Source organism: Haematobia irritans, chromosome 4 (assembly GCF_050003625.1).
Source record: "Haematobia irritans isolate KBUSLIRL chromosome 4, ASM5000362v1, whole genome shotgun sequence".
Lineage (NCBI taxonomy): Eukaryota > Metazoa > Arthropoda > Insecta > Diptera > Muscidae > Haematobia > Haematobia irritans.
Genome location: NC_134400.1, coordinates 94,345,628 through 94,359,455, shown reverse-complemented (window position 1 = coordinate 94,359,455; position 13,828 = coordinate 94,345,628). Strand labels below are relative to the sequence as shown.

Here is a 13,828-nt window from a genome sequence, read left to right as displayed (position 1 = left end):
TTGGATATGTGAGATTGAAATTATGAAATGAAATAAAATAAAAACACCAGGGTTGAAGTACGTATAACATATTTGCTCGTTAAATATTTTGATTGAATAAATTATCTATATGGTTGAAGCAGAATGTTTGTTAGGAGTAAATTTTACAGAAGCGTTCTGTTTTGAAGATGTATTGATGTAATAATAAATAAAAATTCAATTGTCTCTGTTTTGTGTCCTTGGATCTGAGATATATATATATATACTTACGCACGGTTTTCATTGAGATTGACTGCCATATAAAAGTCAATTATGAAATCATAAATTTGTTGTATCAACATCACAATCGAGTGCTTAACATGACGATTATCCAACATGAATAGATTCAATGGAACGAAATCACGTAACACATATATTTCCTCAATAATGGAGCGTAGCCGTTTCATGATATTTTCAATGGACTGCAAAAAAAAAGAAAAGAAAACACAAAATTAACCCTGTGATATGAATACAAAATATAAACACACAGAGAATAGAAATTTTCAATTTCAAGTTCTCAATAAAGTCTCAATATTTTTCCGGTACTGTTAAATATTTTTTTAGTCGCCCGAAATATATTTGTCAAAACTTCTCTACGGGAAATGGAACAACTATAGGACCTGTACCAGACTAGTCCCTGGTGTGTATGGACCAGTCCCAGTTCTGGTCAAAACGTGTGGAAGGGACAGGTTACTTTAACATGGGTTTGTCATTGACGGAGTAAATTTACACTTTAGGACACGTCTTGGACTCATTCCAAAGGACATGTCCTGGGACAATTTAGCAGGAGCACCCTATAGACAGGTCCTCAGGAACTACTCTCGGACAAACTCTTAGAAATCTGTTTCATTTTGGGCATCCGAATCGCATTCAAAATGAAAAAAAAAAACTTGAATTATGTCGAACAATAGGTTATTCTGATAATTTTATTTCACTAATTGTGTAGATCCAATAAGATTAATATCAAGCGAGTACGGGAATCAATAAATATGAGTATAGCAACTAACTGGAGCTCCGGTACCAGTTCTGCGATGGGTTCATCAGTGGCAATTTGCACCAATTTCCCGTAGGGTTCCAATAAATTTTCTTCTGTGTTGGAACTAATAATAAGTTAGTACCCTCCAAACATTCTGAGAGTCTTAGGATGATTGATCATTGGAATGACTATTTTATGACTCCGACTGATGTTCAATTATGGATTAATTATAATCATGAGTAATTTTTTACTCTTTAGATATTCAAAAATGTGACGTTCTCATTTTTATAACTCATTTTGTACAATATTTTCTTAATCACTTAAGATTGTATGATGAAACTCATTAAAGAGTATATTTGTAATCATTTTTATTTCAATTTGCTGATTTTCATATACGCGACGCTTAAAAGAATTATTAAAAAGTCATATTTATGATTGATTTCATTTCCGAGTTAGTTTGCAAAAAGCGGTCGTCAAACAAGCACACATATAAGTCATTAATGACTAACTTATGCGACGACAGTAGAAAAAAGCTAACGCTCATCAAATAAGCATGCATGTAATTGATAAATCATCGTTTGTTGTTTATTTGGTTTGACAATTTGTATGTCTGAGAAATAGAATACATATTTTTCCAGTTGAATAAAATATGCTAACACAATAGGACCATATAATTTATAATGCATTTTTACCATATTTTTCTTTAAGTTTTTTTTTCTTAATTCATATGTAATCATACAAAATATTATATAATATAAAAAACTAAAAAAGAAAACATTACATGTAAAGACGTATAAACGAATATTTCTGCGAAATGCAAAATCAATCACAAAAATGATTATTTAAAGAGTCATAGATACAAATCATTTTGAGGGCACACTTTCTTTATACAGAATACTCATATTTGACTCCAAAATGATATCTTATATGATTGATTTAATCAGTTGGAAGAATCATTTGTGAGTCAAATGTGAGTGCAAATGTTTGAAGGGTAATTATACCCTTCACCACTACTGTGTTACAGGGTATAATAAGTTTGTGCATTTGTATGTAACGCAGAAAAGGAAAGGTATGAGAACCATCTTTGAATTAAATTCAGAGTCGATTTAGCGATGTCCGTCTGTCTATCTATATATGTAATTTCGTGTGCAAAGTACAGCTCGCAGTTTAAATCCGATCGTCCTCAAATTTGGCACAGAGTTTTACATTGGATCAAAGACGATCGCTATTGATTTTGAAAAATATCTGGTCATAATTGACGTATTTATCAACGTATTTTCTTAAAATTTTGTACTGCCAAATGGTTTGGAGCTCTCGTGAAATACGAAAAATATCAGCCAAATCGGTTCAGATTTAGATATAAAGGGTGATTCTTTTGAGGTTAGGATTTTCATGCATTAGTATTTGACAGATCACGTGGGATTTCAGACATGGTGTCAAAGAGAAAGATGCTCAGTATGCTTTGACATTTCATCATGAATAGCCGAACGATCTGCCACAACGTCGAATTTTCAGTGAATGGGCCCTAGAAAAGTTGGCAGAAAATCCGCTTTTTTATCGACAAATTTTGTTCAGCGATGAGGCTCATTTCTGGTTGAATGGCTACGTAAATAAGCAAAATTGCCGCATTTGGAGTGAAGAGCAACCAGAAGCCGTTCAAGAACTGCCCATGCATCCCGAAAAATGCACTGTTTGGTGTGGTTTGTACGCTGGTGGAATCATTGGACCGTATTTTTTCAAAGATGCTGTTGGACGCAACGTTACGGTGAATGGCGATCGCTATCGTTCGATGCTAACAAACTTTTTGTTGCCAAAAATGGAAGCTCCCATATATACGCATCGATTTAGATAAAGCCTCCGTACATTTGTTTTTCCGGTTTATAAAAATATGACCAAAATACCCCCATTTTACACAAAATTCTGTTATGATTTCCCCACACTGAAAAAAAGCATGCCCGGTTCCAAAGATTCTGTCTTTACTTTAAAAAATACAAGTAAGGATACTTTTAAGACACAATTCTCTTTTAAATTTGGGTTTTGTGTACTTGCTTCTAGGAAGCGAATCTTAATAATTGTTAAAAAACATGTCATATTTTTGAACGATTTTTTGCTTTGTAGTCAAGATGCAAAAAGACAAAAATCGTATTTTAAGGTCATGAAATCTTTGGCCTCAAGACAATATTTTTTTCAGTATGTAAAATCGCCACTAAGTAGCCAAAATTATAAATATTACTCAAATTGTCCTATATCTCGAATATTATGTATGTTATTATTATTGCATTAAAATTGTTAGAGATTTTGTAGAAGTACAAAAAATTTTATCCAAATCGGTCAAGATACAAATTTGAAAGACTTTAGACTTTACTTACTTTTTTTTATACCCTCCACCATAGGATGGGGGTATATTAACTTTGTCATTCCGTTTGCAACACATCGAAATATTGCTCTAAGACCCCATAAAGTATATATATTCTGGGTCGTGGTGAAATTCTGAGTCGATCTGAGCATGTCCGTCCGTCCGTCCGTCCGTCCGTCCGTCCGTCCGTCCGTCCGTCTGTTGAAATCACGCTAACTTCCGAACGAAACAAGCTATCGACTTGGAACTTGGCACAAGTAGTTGTTATTGATGTAGGTCGGATGGTAATTCAAATGGGCCATATCAGTCCACTTTTACGTATAGCCTTCATATAAACGGACCCCCAAATTTGGCTTGCGATTGCTCTAAGAGAAGCCAATTTCATCTGATCCGGCTGAAATTTGGTACATGGTGTTGGTATATGTTCTCTAACAACCATGCAGAAATTGGTCCATATCGGGCCATAATTATATATAGCCCCCCATATAAACCGATCCCCCGATTTGGCTTGTGGAGCCTCTAAGAGAACCAAATTTCATCCGATCCGGCTGAAATTTGGTACGTGGTGTTGATATATGTTCTCTAATGACCATGCAAAAATTGGTCCACGTCGGCCCATAATTATATATAGCCCCCATATAAACCGATCCCCAGATTTTACCTCCGGAGCCTCTTAGAGGAGCAAAAGTCATCCGATCCAATTGAAATTTGGTACGAGGTGTTAGTATATGGTCTCTAATAACCATGCAAGAATTGGGCCATATCGGTCCATAATTATATATAGCCCCCCATATAAATCGATCCCCAGATTTGTCTTCCGGAGCCTCTTATAGGAACAAAATTCATCCGATCCGGTTGAAATTTGGAACATTATGTTAGAATGTGGTCTCTAACAAACACGCTCCATATCGGTCCATAATTATATATAGCCCCCATATAAACCGTTCCCCAGATTTGATCTCCAGAGCCTCTTGGAGGAGCAAAATTCATCCGATCCGGTTGAAATTTGCAACGTGGTGTTAGTATAAGGCCGCTAATAACCATGCCAAAATTGGTCGATATCGGTCTATGGTTATATATAGCCGATTCCCAATCACACAAAAATTGGTCCATATCGGTTCATAATCATGCTTGCCACTCGAGCAAAAATAAGCTAGCAAAATTTTATTTCTATAGAAAATTTTGTCAAAATTTTATTTCTATAGAAAATTTTGTCGAAATTTTATTCCTATAGAAAATTTTGTCAAATTTTATTTCTATAGAAAATTTTGTTAAAATCGTATTTCTATAGAAAATTTTGTCCAAATTTTACTTCTATAGAAAATGTTGTCAAAATTTTATTTTGTCAAAATTTTATTTCTATAGAAAATTTTGTCAAACGTAATTATATACATATTTAATGGGCCATTTTAAGTTTAATATATACCACGTAGTCCATACGTGGTATTAGGAAGTTTTAAGATACTTTGTCTTCGGTTATCGCAACCCAAGTAATTCGATTGTGGATGACAGTCTTCAGTAGAAGTTTCTACGCAATCCATGGTGGAGGGTACATAAGCTTCGGCCTGGCCGAATTTACGACTGTATATACTTGTTCATTTTTGCTAGGCTTACAATGCTATATTAGTTCCCTTCTATTCCGGAGTTGTTAATGCCAAAGAAAGTCGTTGAGCCTGTCATAATTTCTCACACCTACACAAAAAGAATTATCCCGTGGATAATTGCCAGCCGTCTGTTGCAATCGTTGACTTAATACTATTTTCAATATGGCTGTCATGAGGGTGTTTAATAAAATTTTATATTAATCCTACGCATGATTGAATGTAATTACATTGAAATTAAATAATTAAACATATTTCATGGTACTTGTTTGCCAAAAGCAGCTGCGTTGAAATATTTAATCTGTTAATGATGAACGTTCACCAAGCAGTGAAACCTAATTTATAATAAAAATCAAAAGTTATTGCGTATATCTAATTTTGCAAGTTTTCGACTCGTAATATGCCAATAGGCAATCCGTCCCGGTCTCTTGATTTGAAAAACTTTTTACATCTCCTGAAATCCATTTTACCCGGCACGATGTCAAAGTTTCCCATAGCCATATGTCCACAGTGCAGACTAAAGCAAATTGCTTATGGAGTACATTGATGCTCTTTCGAATTTTGAAGGGCTTTACACAATTTTATGTCGTTGGGAGTAGAGTGAAGTTGGGACTAATTTGCTAAATGCAACAACACTTCGAAAGTGGATGTCATAGTGACTGTGATGACGCTTATGGGAATTTTGCACATTAATTAAAGGGGGCGTTTTATGAAATTATATTTCTCATATTTACAGTTCAGCGAAACATAATATTTGAAGTTGATTAACGAATACCAAAGCTCTAGTAACGTAAAGATTTACCCTGAGTAATGTGATGCAAGTGAAATATTTGATATTAAAAGAGGGAAAATGCAATACCAAGAGAAAATAATGGGCGAAATTATTCACTGAAAAAATACTATCGTATACGCCAAAAAAAAATATATTCTTAATTGTAAAATTATATATTCTTTACTCCCAAACGAAATTTTATATAAGCAAATATTTGCTTTACGCTGTAAGGAAGATTGTTTGGCAGAAAAGTGAAAACTTTTTGTGATAACAGTTGATTCTTTTACAGGATGTAAAATCAATTTTATTCAAGACTAACTCAAAACAAGTATATACGGCCGTAAGTTCGGCCAGGCCGAAGCTTATGTACCCTCCATCATGGATTGCTTAGAAACTTCATCTAAACACTGCCATCCACAGTCGAATTACTTAAGTTGCGGTAACGCTTGCCGATGGCAAGGTATCTTAAAACCTCCTAACACCATCTTCTAAATTGTATGTAAGTACATACGTGATATATATTAAATCAAAAAAGATCAATCCAATACGTAATAATTCAGTTTGACAAAGCAGACATAAAATTTTGACAAATTTTTCTACAGAAATAAAATTTTAACAAAATTTTCTATAGAAATAAAATGTTCACAAAATTTTCTATAGAAATAAAAATGCTGACAAAATTTTCTATAGAAAGAAAATTTTGACAAAAATTTCTACAGAAATAAAATTTTAACAAAATTTTCTATAGAAATAAACTTTTGACAAAATTTTCTATAGACATAAAATCTTGGTAGATTATTTTTGGCTCGAGTGGCAACTATGATTATGAACCGAATAAAATTTGAACAAAATTTTCTATAGAAATAAAATTTTGACAAAATTTTCTATAGAAATAAAATTTTGACAATGATAAAAATTTTATTATGAACCGAAAAAAATGTTAAAAAAATTTTCTCTAGAAATAAAATTTTGACAAAATTTTCTATAGAAATAAAATTTTGACAAAATTTTCTATAGAAATAAAATTTTGGTAGATTATTTTTGGCTTCGCAAGCCAAATCTGGGGATCGGTTTATATGGGCGCCATATATAATTATGGACCGATGTGGACCAATTTTTGCACGGTTGTTAGAGACCATATACCAATACCATGTACCAAATTTCAGCCGGATCGGATGCAATTTGCTCCTCTTTGAGGCTTCGCAAGCCAAATCTGGAGATCGGTTTATATGGGGTCTATATATAATTATGGAACGATGTGGACCAATTTTTGCATGGTTGTTAGAGACCATATACCAACATCATGTACCAAATTTCAGCCGGATCGGATGAAATATGCTTCTGTTAGAGGCTCTACAAGCCAAATCTGAGGGTCCCTTTATATGGGGGCTATACGTAAAAGTGGACCAATATGTCCCATTTTCAATACCATCCGACCTACATCGATAACAACTACTTGTGCCAAGTTTCAAGTCGATAGCTTGTTTCGTTCGGAAGTTAGCGTGATTTCAACAGACGGACGGACGGACGGACATGCTTAGATCGACTCAGAATTTCACCACGACCCAGAATATATATACTTTATGGGGTCTTAGAGCAATATTTCGATGTGTTACAAACGGAATGACAAAGTTAATATACCCCCATCCTATGATGGAGGGTATACAAAAAATATGTAAGGAAAGTCTAAAGTCGGGCGGGGCCGACTATATTATACCCTGCACCACTTTGTAGATCTAAATTTTCGATACCATATCACATCCGTCAAATGTGTTGGGGCTATATATAAAGGTTTGTCCCAAATACATACATTTAAATATCACTCGATCTGGGCAGAATTTGATAGACTTCTACAAAATCTATAGACTCAAAATTTAAGTCGGCTAATGCACTAGGGTGGAACACAATGTTAGTAAAAAACAAGTATATACGGCCGCAAGTTCGGCCAGGCCGAATCTTATGTACCCACCACCATGGATTGCGTAGAAACTTCTACAAAAGACTGTCATCCACAATCGAATTACTTGGGTTGTGGTATCTTAAAACTTCTTATTCCTGCATGGTTGTTGGATACCATATACTAACATCACGTACCAAATTTCAACCGAATGGGAAGTATTTTGCTCTTCCAAGGGGCTCTGGAGGTCAAATCTGGGGATCGGTTTATATGGGGCCTATATATAATTATGGAGCTTTGAGGCCACATATTAACACCACGTACCAAATTTCAACTGAATCAGATGAATTTTGGTCTTCCAAGAGGTTCCGGAGGTCAAATCTGGTGATCGGTTTATATGGGGGCTATATATAATTATGAACCGATGTGGGCCAATTTTTGCATGGTTGTTAGAGACCATATACTAACATCACGTACCAAATTTCAGCCATATCGGATGAAATTTGCTTCTCTTAGAGGCCTCGCAAGCCAAATCGGGGGATCGGTTTATATGGGGGCTATATATAATTATGGACCGCTGTGGACCAATTTTTGCATGGTTGTTCGAGACCATATACTAACACCATGTACCAAATTTCAGCCGGATCGGATGAAATTTGCTTCTCTTAGAGGCCTCGCAAGCCAAATCGGGGGATCGGTTTATATGGGGGCTATATATAATTATGGACCGATGTGGACCAATTTTTGCATGGTTGTTAGAGACCATATACTGACACCATGTACTAAATTTCAGCCGGATCGGATGAAATTTGCTTCTCTTAGGGGCCTCGCAAGCCAAATCGGGGGATCGGTTTATATGGGGGCTATATATAATTATGGACCGATGTGGACCAATTTTTGCATGGTTGTTAGAGACCATATACTAACACCATGTACCAAATTTCAGCCGGATCGGATGAAATTTGCTTCTCTTAGGGGCCTTGCAAGCCAAATCGGGGGATCGGTTTATATGGGGGCTATATATAATTATGGACCGATGTGGACCAATTTTTGCATGGTTGTTAGAGACCATATACTAACACCATGTACCAAATTTCAGCCGGATCGGATGAAATTTGCTTCTCTTAGAGGCCTCGCAAGCCAAATTTTGGGGTCCGTTTATATGGGGGCTATACGTAAAAGTGGACCGATATGGCCCATTTGCAATACCATCCGACCTACATCAATAACAACTACTTGTGCCAAGTTTCAAGTCGATAGCTTGTTTCGTTCGGAAGTTAGCGTGATTTCAACAGACGGACGGACGGACGGACGGACGGACGGACGGACATGCTCAGATCGACTCAGAATTTCACCACGACCCAGAATATATATACTTTATGGGGTCTTAGAGCAATATTTCGATGTGTTACAAACGGAATGACAAAGTTAATATACCCCCCATCCTATGGTGGTGGGTATAACAAGTAAGGAAAGTCTAAAGTCGGGCGGGGCCGACTATATTATACCCTGCACCACTTTGTAGATCTAAATTTTCGATACCATATCACATCCGTCAAATGTGTTGGGGCTATATATAAAGGTTTGTCCCAAATACATACATTTAAATATCACTCGATCTGGGCAGAATTTGATAGACTTCTACAAAATCTATAGACTCAAAATTTAAGTCGGCTAATGCACTAGGGTGGAACACAATGTTAGTAAAAAACAAGTAAGGAAAGTCTAAAGTCGGGCGGGGCCGAATATATTATACCCTGCACCACTTTGTAGATCTAAATTTTCGATACCATATCACATCCGTCAAATGTGTTGGGGCTATATATAAAGGTTTGTCCCAAATACATACATTTAAATATCACTCGATCTGGGCAGAATTTGATAAGACTTCTACAAAATCTATAGACTCAAAATTTAAGTCGGCTAATGCACTAGGGTGGAACGCAATGTTAGTAAAAAATAAATATGGGAAACATTTAAATCTGGAGCAATTTTAAGAAAACTTCGCAAAAGTTTATTTATGATTTATCGCTCGATATACACAGTCTCACACAAGTTTACATACGATTAAAGAATTTGTATTTTCTTTAAATAATAAAATATTATAAACTATGCATATACATGCTTTAATTTTTGTAAAATAATTTTAAAAACAAAGTATTTGTTAACTTTTAAGAAATTTTTTTTGGTGTGGTTTATAAACAACAACAAGAAACATGTTTAGTTAGAAGATTAAAAACTCAAAGGTATGTAAACTTGTGTAAGACTGTGTATATGCATTAGAAGTTTAGGAAAATTAGAGTCATTTTTACAACTTTTCGACTAAGCAGTGGCGATTTTACAAGGAAAATGTTGGTATTTTGACCATTTTTGTCGAAATCAGAAAAACATATATATGGGAGCTATATCTAAATCTGAACCGATTTCAACCAAATTTGGCACGCATAGCTACAATGCTAATTCTACTCCCTGTGTAAAATTTCAACTAAATCGGAGTTAAAAATTGGCCTCTACGGTCATATGAGTGTAAATCTGGCGAAAGCTATATATGGGAGATATATCTAAATCTGAACCGATTTCAACCAAATTTGACACGCATAGCTACAATGCTAATTCTACTTCCTGTGCAAAATTTCAACTAAATCGGAGCAAAAAATTGGCCTCTGTGGTCATATGAGTGTAAATCGGGCGAAAGCTATATATGGGAGCTATATCTAAATCTGAACCGATTTGGCTGATATTTTGCAAGTTTTTCGAGACTCATAAAATATTCAGATGTACGGAATTTGAGGAAGATCGGTTGATATACACGCCAATTATGACCAGATCGGTGAAAAATATATATGGCAGCTATATCTAAATCTGAACCGATTTTTTCCAAAATCAATAGGGATCGTCTTTGAGCCGAAACAGGACCCTACACCAAATTTTAGGACAATCGGACTAAAACTGCGAGCTGTACTTTGCACACAAAAATACATCAACAGACAGACAGACGGACGGACAGACAGACAGACAGACGGACATCGCTAAATCGACTCAGAATTTAATTCTACGGCGATCGGTATACTAAACGATGGGTCTCAGACTTTTCCTTCTTGGCGTTACATACAAATGCACAAACTTATTATACCCTGTACCACAGTAGTGGTGAAGGGTATAAAAAACAAAAATCTTTACTGGCTAATTGCATCTTCCCTCACATCTTTCTCCCTTCGCAGAGGTTTTTTAGTTCTTGGCACTTTTTCTTGTAATACAAACAATTTAAAAGAAATTATTTGATTTTATAATTTTTTTAAATTTACCTTTCGTCTGGCCGGAGAATCTAAATCGTGGGCTCTTGGACAATACGAGAATTTGGTCAAATCGGACAATATTTGCAGAAATAGGAGATTAACTTAATCTTATTTGATTCTACGGAGAATATACATTTGCGGTGTGTACGATAAGCGTGTTGGTATTGATTCTGAGCGAAAGCGGAGAATTGAAATAAGGATTATTTTAGGACAAAATACTTTTTTAAATTATAGTTTTGCGTACTTGATGTTAGAAATCAAATTTGAATTCATTCGTTTTCCGGTTTTTTTTTTCTTCATTTGCTATTAAAGTCCTTTGAAAACGCGCTAACGGCGTAGCACTACCAGGAGATTTTGAAATTTTCGTCTCAAAAATTTAAAAACAAAAAAATTATAAATTTAATGTGTGAATAATTTAAGGAGAAATTACCGAAAAATTATACGCAGATGAGATAATTGCAAGACCTTCTGTGCAAATGCACCCAAACACACCATATATAATTGTGGACCGATGTGGACCAATTTTTGCACAGTTGTTAGAGGACCGATGTGGACCAATTTTTGCACAGTTGTTAGAGGTAATATACTAACACTATGTACCAATGGATGAAATTTGCTTCTCCAAGAGGATCAGCGATATAAATCTGTGGATCGGTTTATATGGGGGCTATACCTAAACGGTATTCGATATGACCCATACCATCCGACCTACATCAATAGAACCTACTTGTGTCAAGTATCAAGTCGATAGCTGGTTTCGTTCGAAAGTTAGGGTGATTTGAACAGACGGACGTACGGAAAATTTCACAACAACCCAGAATATAGCATATTCACTTCAAATAAAACATTTTTCAAATCAAATTAACCCTTTTCCAAATCAAGTAAAAGATTTTTCATTTCAAAGGAAACTTTTTTCAAATCAAATGAAACCTTTTCCAAATCAAGTGAAACATTTTTCGAGAATTCCAAATGAAACCTTTTTCAAATCAAATCTAAAATCAAACGAATTCTAATGAATGAATTTATAAAACAAGGGAACAAAATTTAACTTTTTTTGTTTTGATTTGAAATTTATAGCAAATTTTTACTAATTGAAGGTCGCTGAATCCTCAACTTTTCGAGATATACCGTTATGTTCAAAATTAAGACACTTCCGCTACATATTTTGGAATAACTTGAAAATGATTCACCATAATAAATTAAAAACACAATCCGAAATCCCCAAACAATATTCTCTTTAAGCTTTAAGCTTACATTGTTTTTCAATTGTCCAAGTAGTTTTAGAGATCGTTCAAGTTTTGAAAAAAAATGTAACACAAAAAATGTTTGTTCTTTAAAAATTTCTAAAAAATACAAATCGGACAAAAATCATAGTTTTTTCATTCTTTAAATATATTTCGAATAAAATGAGCTTTATTTCATTACAATCGGTGCACAACTTTTGATTTTGTTGACGATTTACTGAATTGACTCCGGGGTTCAAACTATTGCAGTATACTGGTAATGATGTAAATCGAGCCTGTATAATTGCTAAAAACGAGCACAACTTGTTTCTGCTTCCTTCAATGTGCAATACAGACACTGTCGTTGCAAGTTTAGAAATAGCCAAATGCAAATATTGGGTATCTTCGGTCTACATGGGACATGACAGGGAGATGCCTCCATATGCCGTTAAGATCTTAGTGGAGGAGTCACTGAAAACAAAGACGAAACTCATTATGGGATGCGATGCGAATGCACATCATAGTATATGGGGAAGTAGTGATACTAATGCAAGGGGAGAGTCGCTAATAGAGTTTATTTTGCGTACTAATCTGGTAGTTTGCAACAAGGGAGATGTCCCAACCTTTGTCACTAAAAACGGGCAAGAGGTTTTGGACATCACCTTGGCCTCGCAAGAACTGAATGAAATGATATCTGAGTGGCAGGTTTTAAGTGAACACAGCTTCTCAGATCATCGCTACATCAGTTTCAAATTTGATGTTCATATCACCAAGATCATATTTCCGCCAAATGTTAGGAAAGCTGACTGGAATAGGTATAGGGAATCGTTCAATATGATGATACCGGAAATAACAGAGACAAATATGAGAAATGTGCAAGATATCGAACACGCAGTGGAGCGGATTACTAAGGCCTTCAACATCTCACTGAAAGCTGCATGCCCTAGAGGAAAGCCAAGGGGGAAACATCGACCACCATGGTGGTCTACGGAAATAAGTAATATGAGGAAATCCTGCAGGAGGCTCTTTAACAAGGCAAAGTCCACCAGAGCCCCTGAGGACTGGGACGCTTACAAGAAGAATCTGAGAGGATACAAGCGAGAACTGAGAAAGGCTCAGCATAACTCTTGGAATGCTTACTGCAGCAGTATTGAGAATACGTCCGAGGCTTCCAGACTACGGAAGATTCTAGCATCCACCAACTCCGCTCCAGGTTTCATTAAAACATCGGAGGGCAATTGGACAACGTCCAGTGAGGAGACGCTGGAGGTACTATTGGACACACATTTTCCTGGAAATCAGACGGTTGAACCATGTACTGGCGGTGCCACAGTTGCTCAGCGGTCGTTTCCTGTCGAGGACATTGTATCGGAAACTAGAATAAGATGGGCGCTAAATAGCTTTGGACCATTCAAATCCCCTGGACCTGATGGAATTACTCCGGCGGAGTTACAAGCTGTAACTGAAAAAATTATCCCCTGGTTGTCGGTGATATATAAAGGATGTATCAACTTATCATATATCCCAGGAAAGTGGAGGGAAACAAAAGTCGTTTTCATACCTAAAGCGGGAAAAGCCTCTCACTCGAGGGCGAAGGATTTCCGACCAATCAGTTTATCCTCATTCCTACTTAAGACTCTGGAGAGGATGATAGATATTTATCTTAGAACTAGCATCGATTCAAGTTTG

The 13,828-nt window shown here is 35.7% G+C and overlaps 1 protein-coding gene across 1 annotated transcript in view; it reads right to left on the bottom strand.

Moving 5' to 3' along the window:
• Dnah3 (dynein heavy chain 3, axonemal) overlaps positions 1 to 13,828 on the bottom strand; it is a 671,994-nt gene that overhangs the window by 531,788 nt on the left and 126,378 nt on the right. Inside the window, exon 17 of the mRNA XM_075308183.1 lies at positions 250 to 440. Within this exon, the coding sequence (XP_075164298.1) occupies positions 250 to 440 (191 nt within the window). The remainder of the gene's footprint in view (positions 1 to 249; positions 441 to 13,828) is intronic.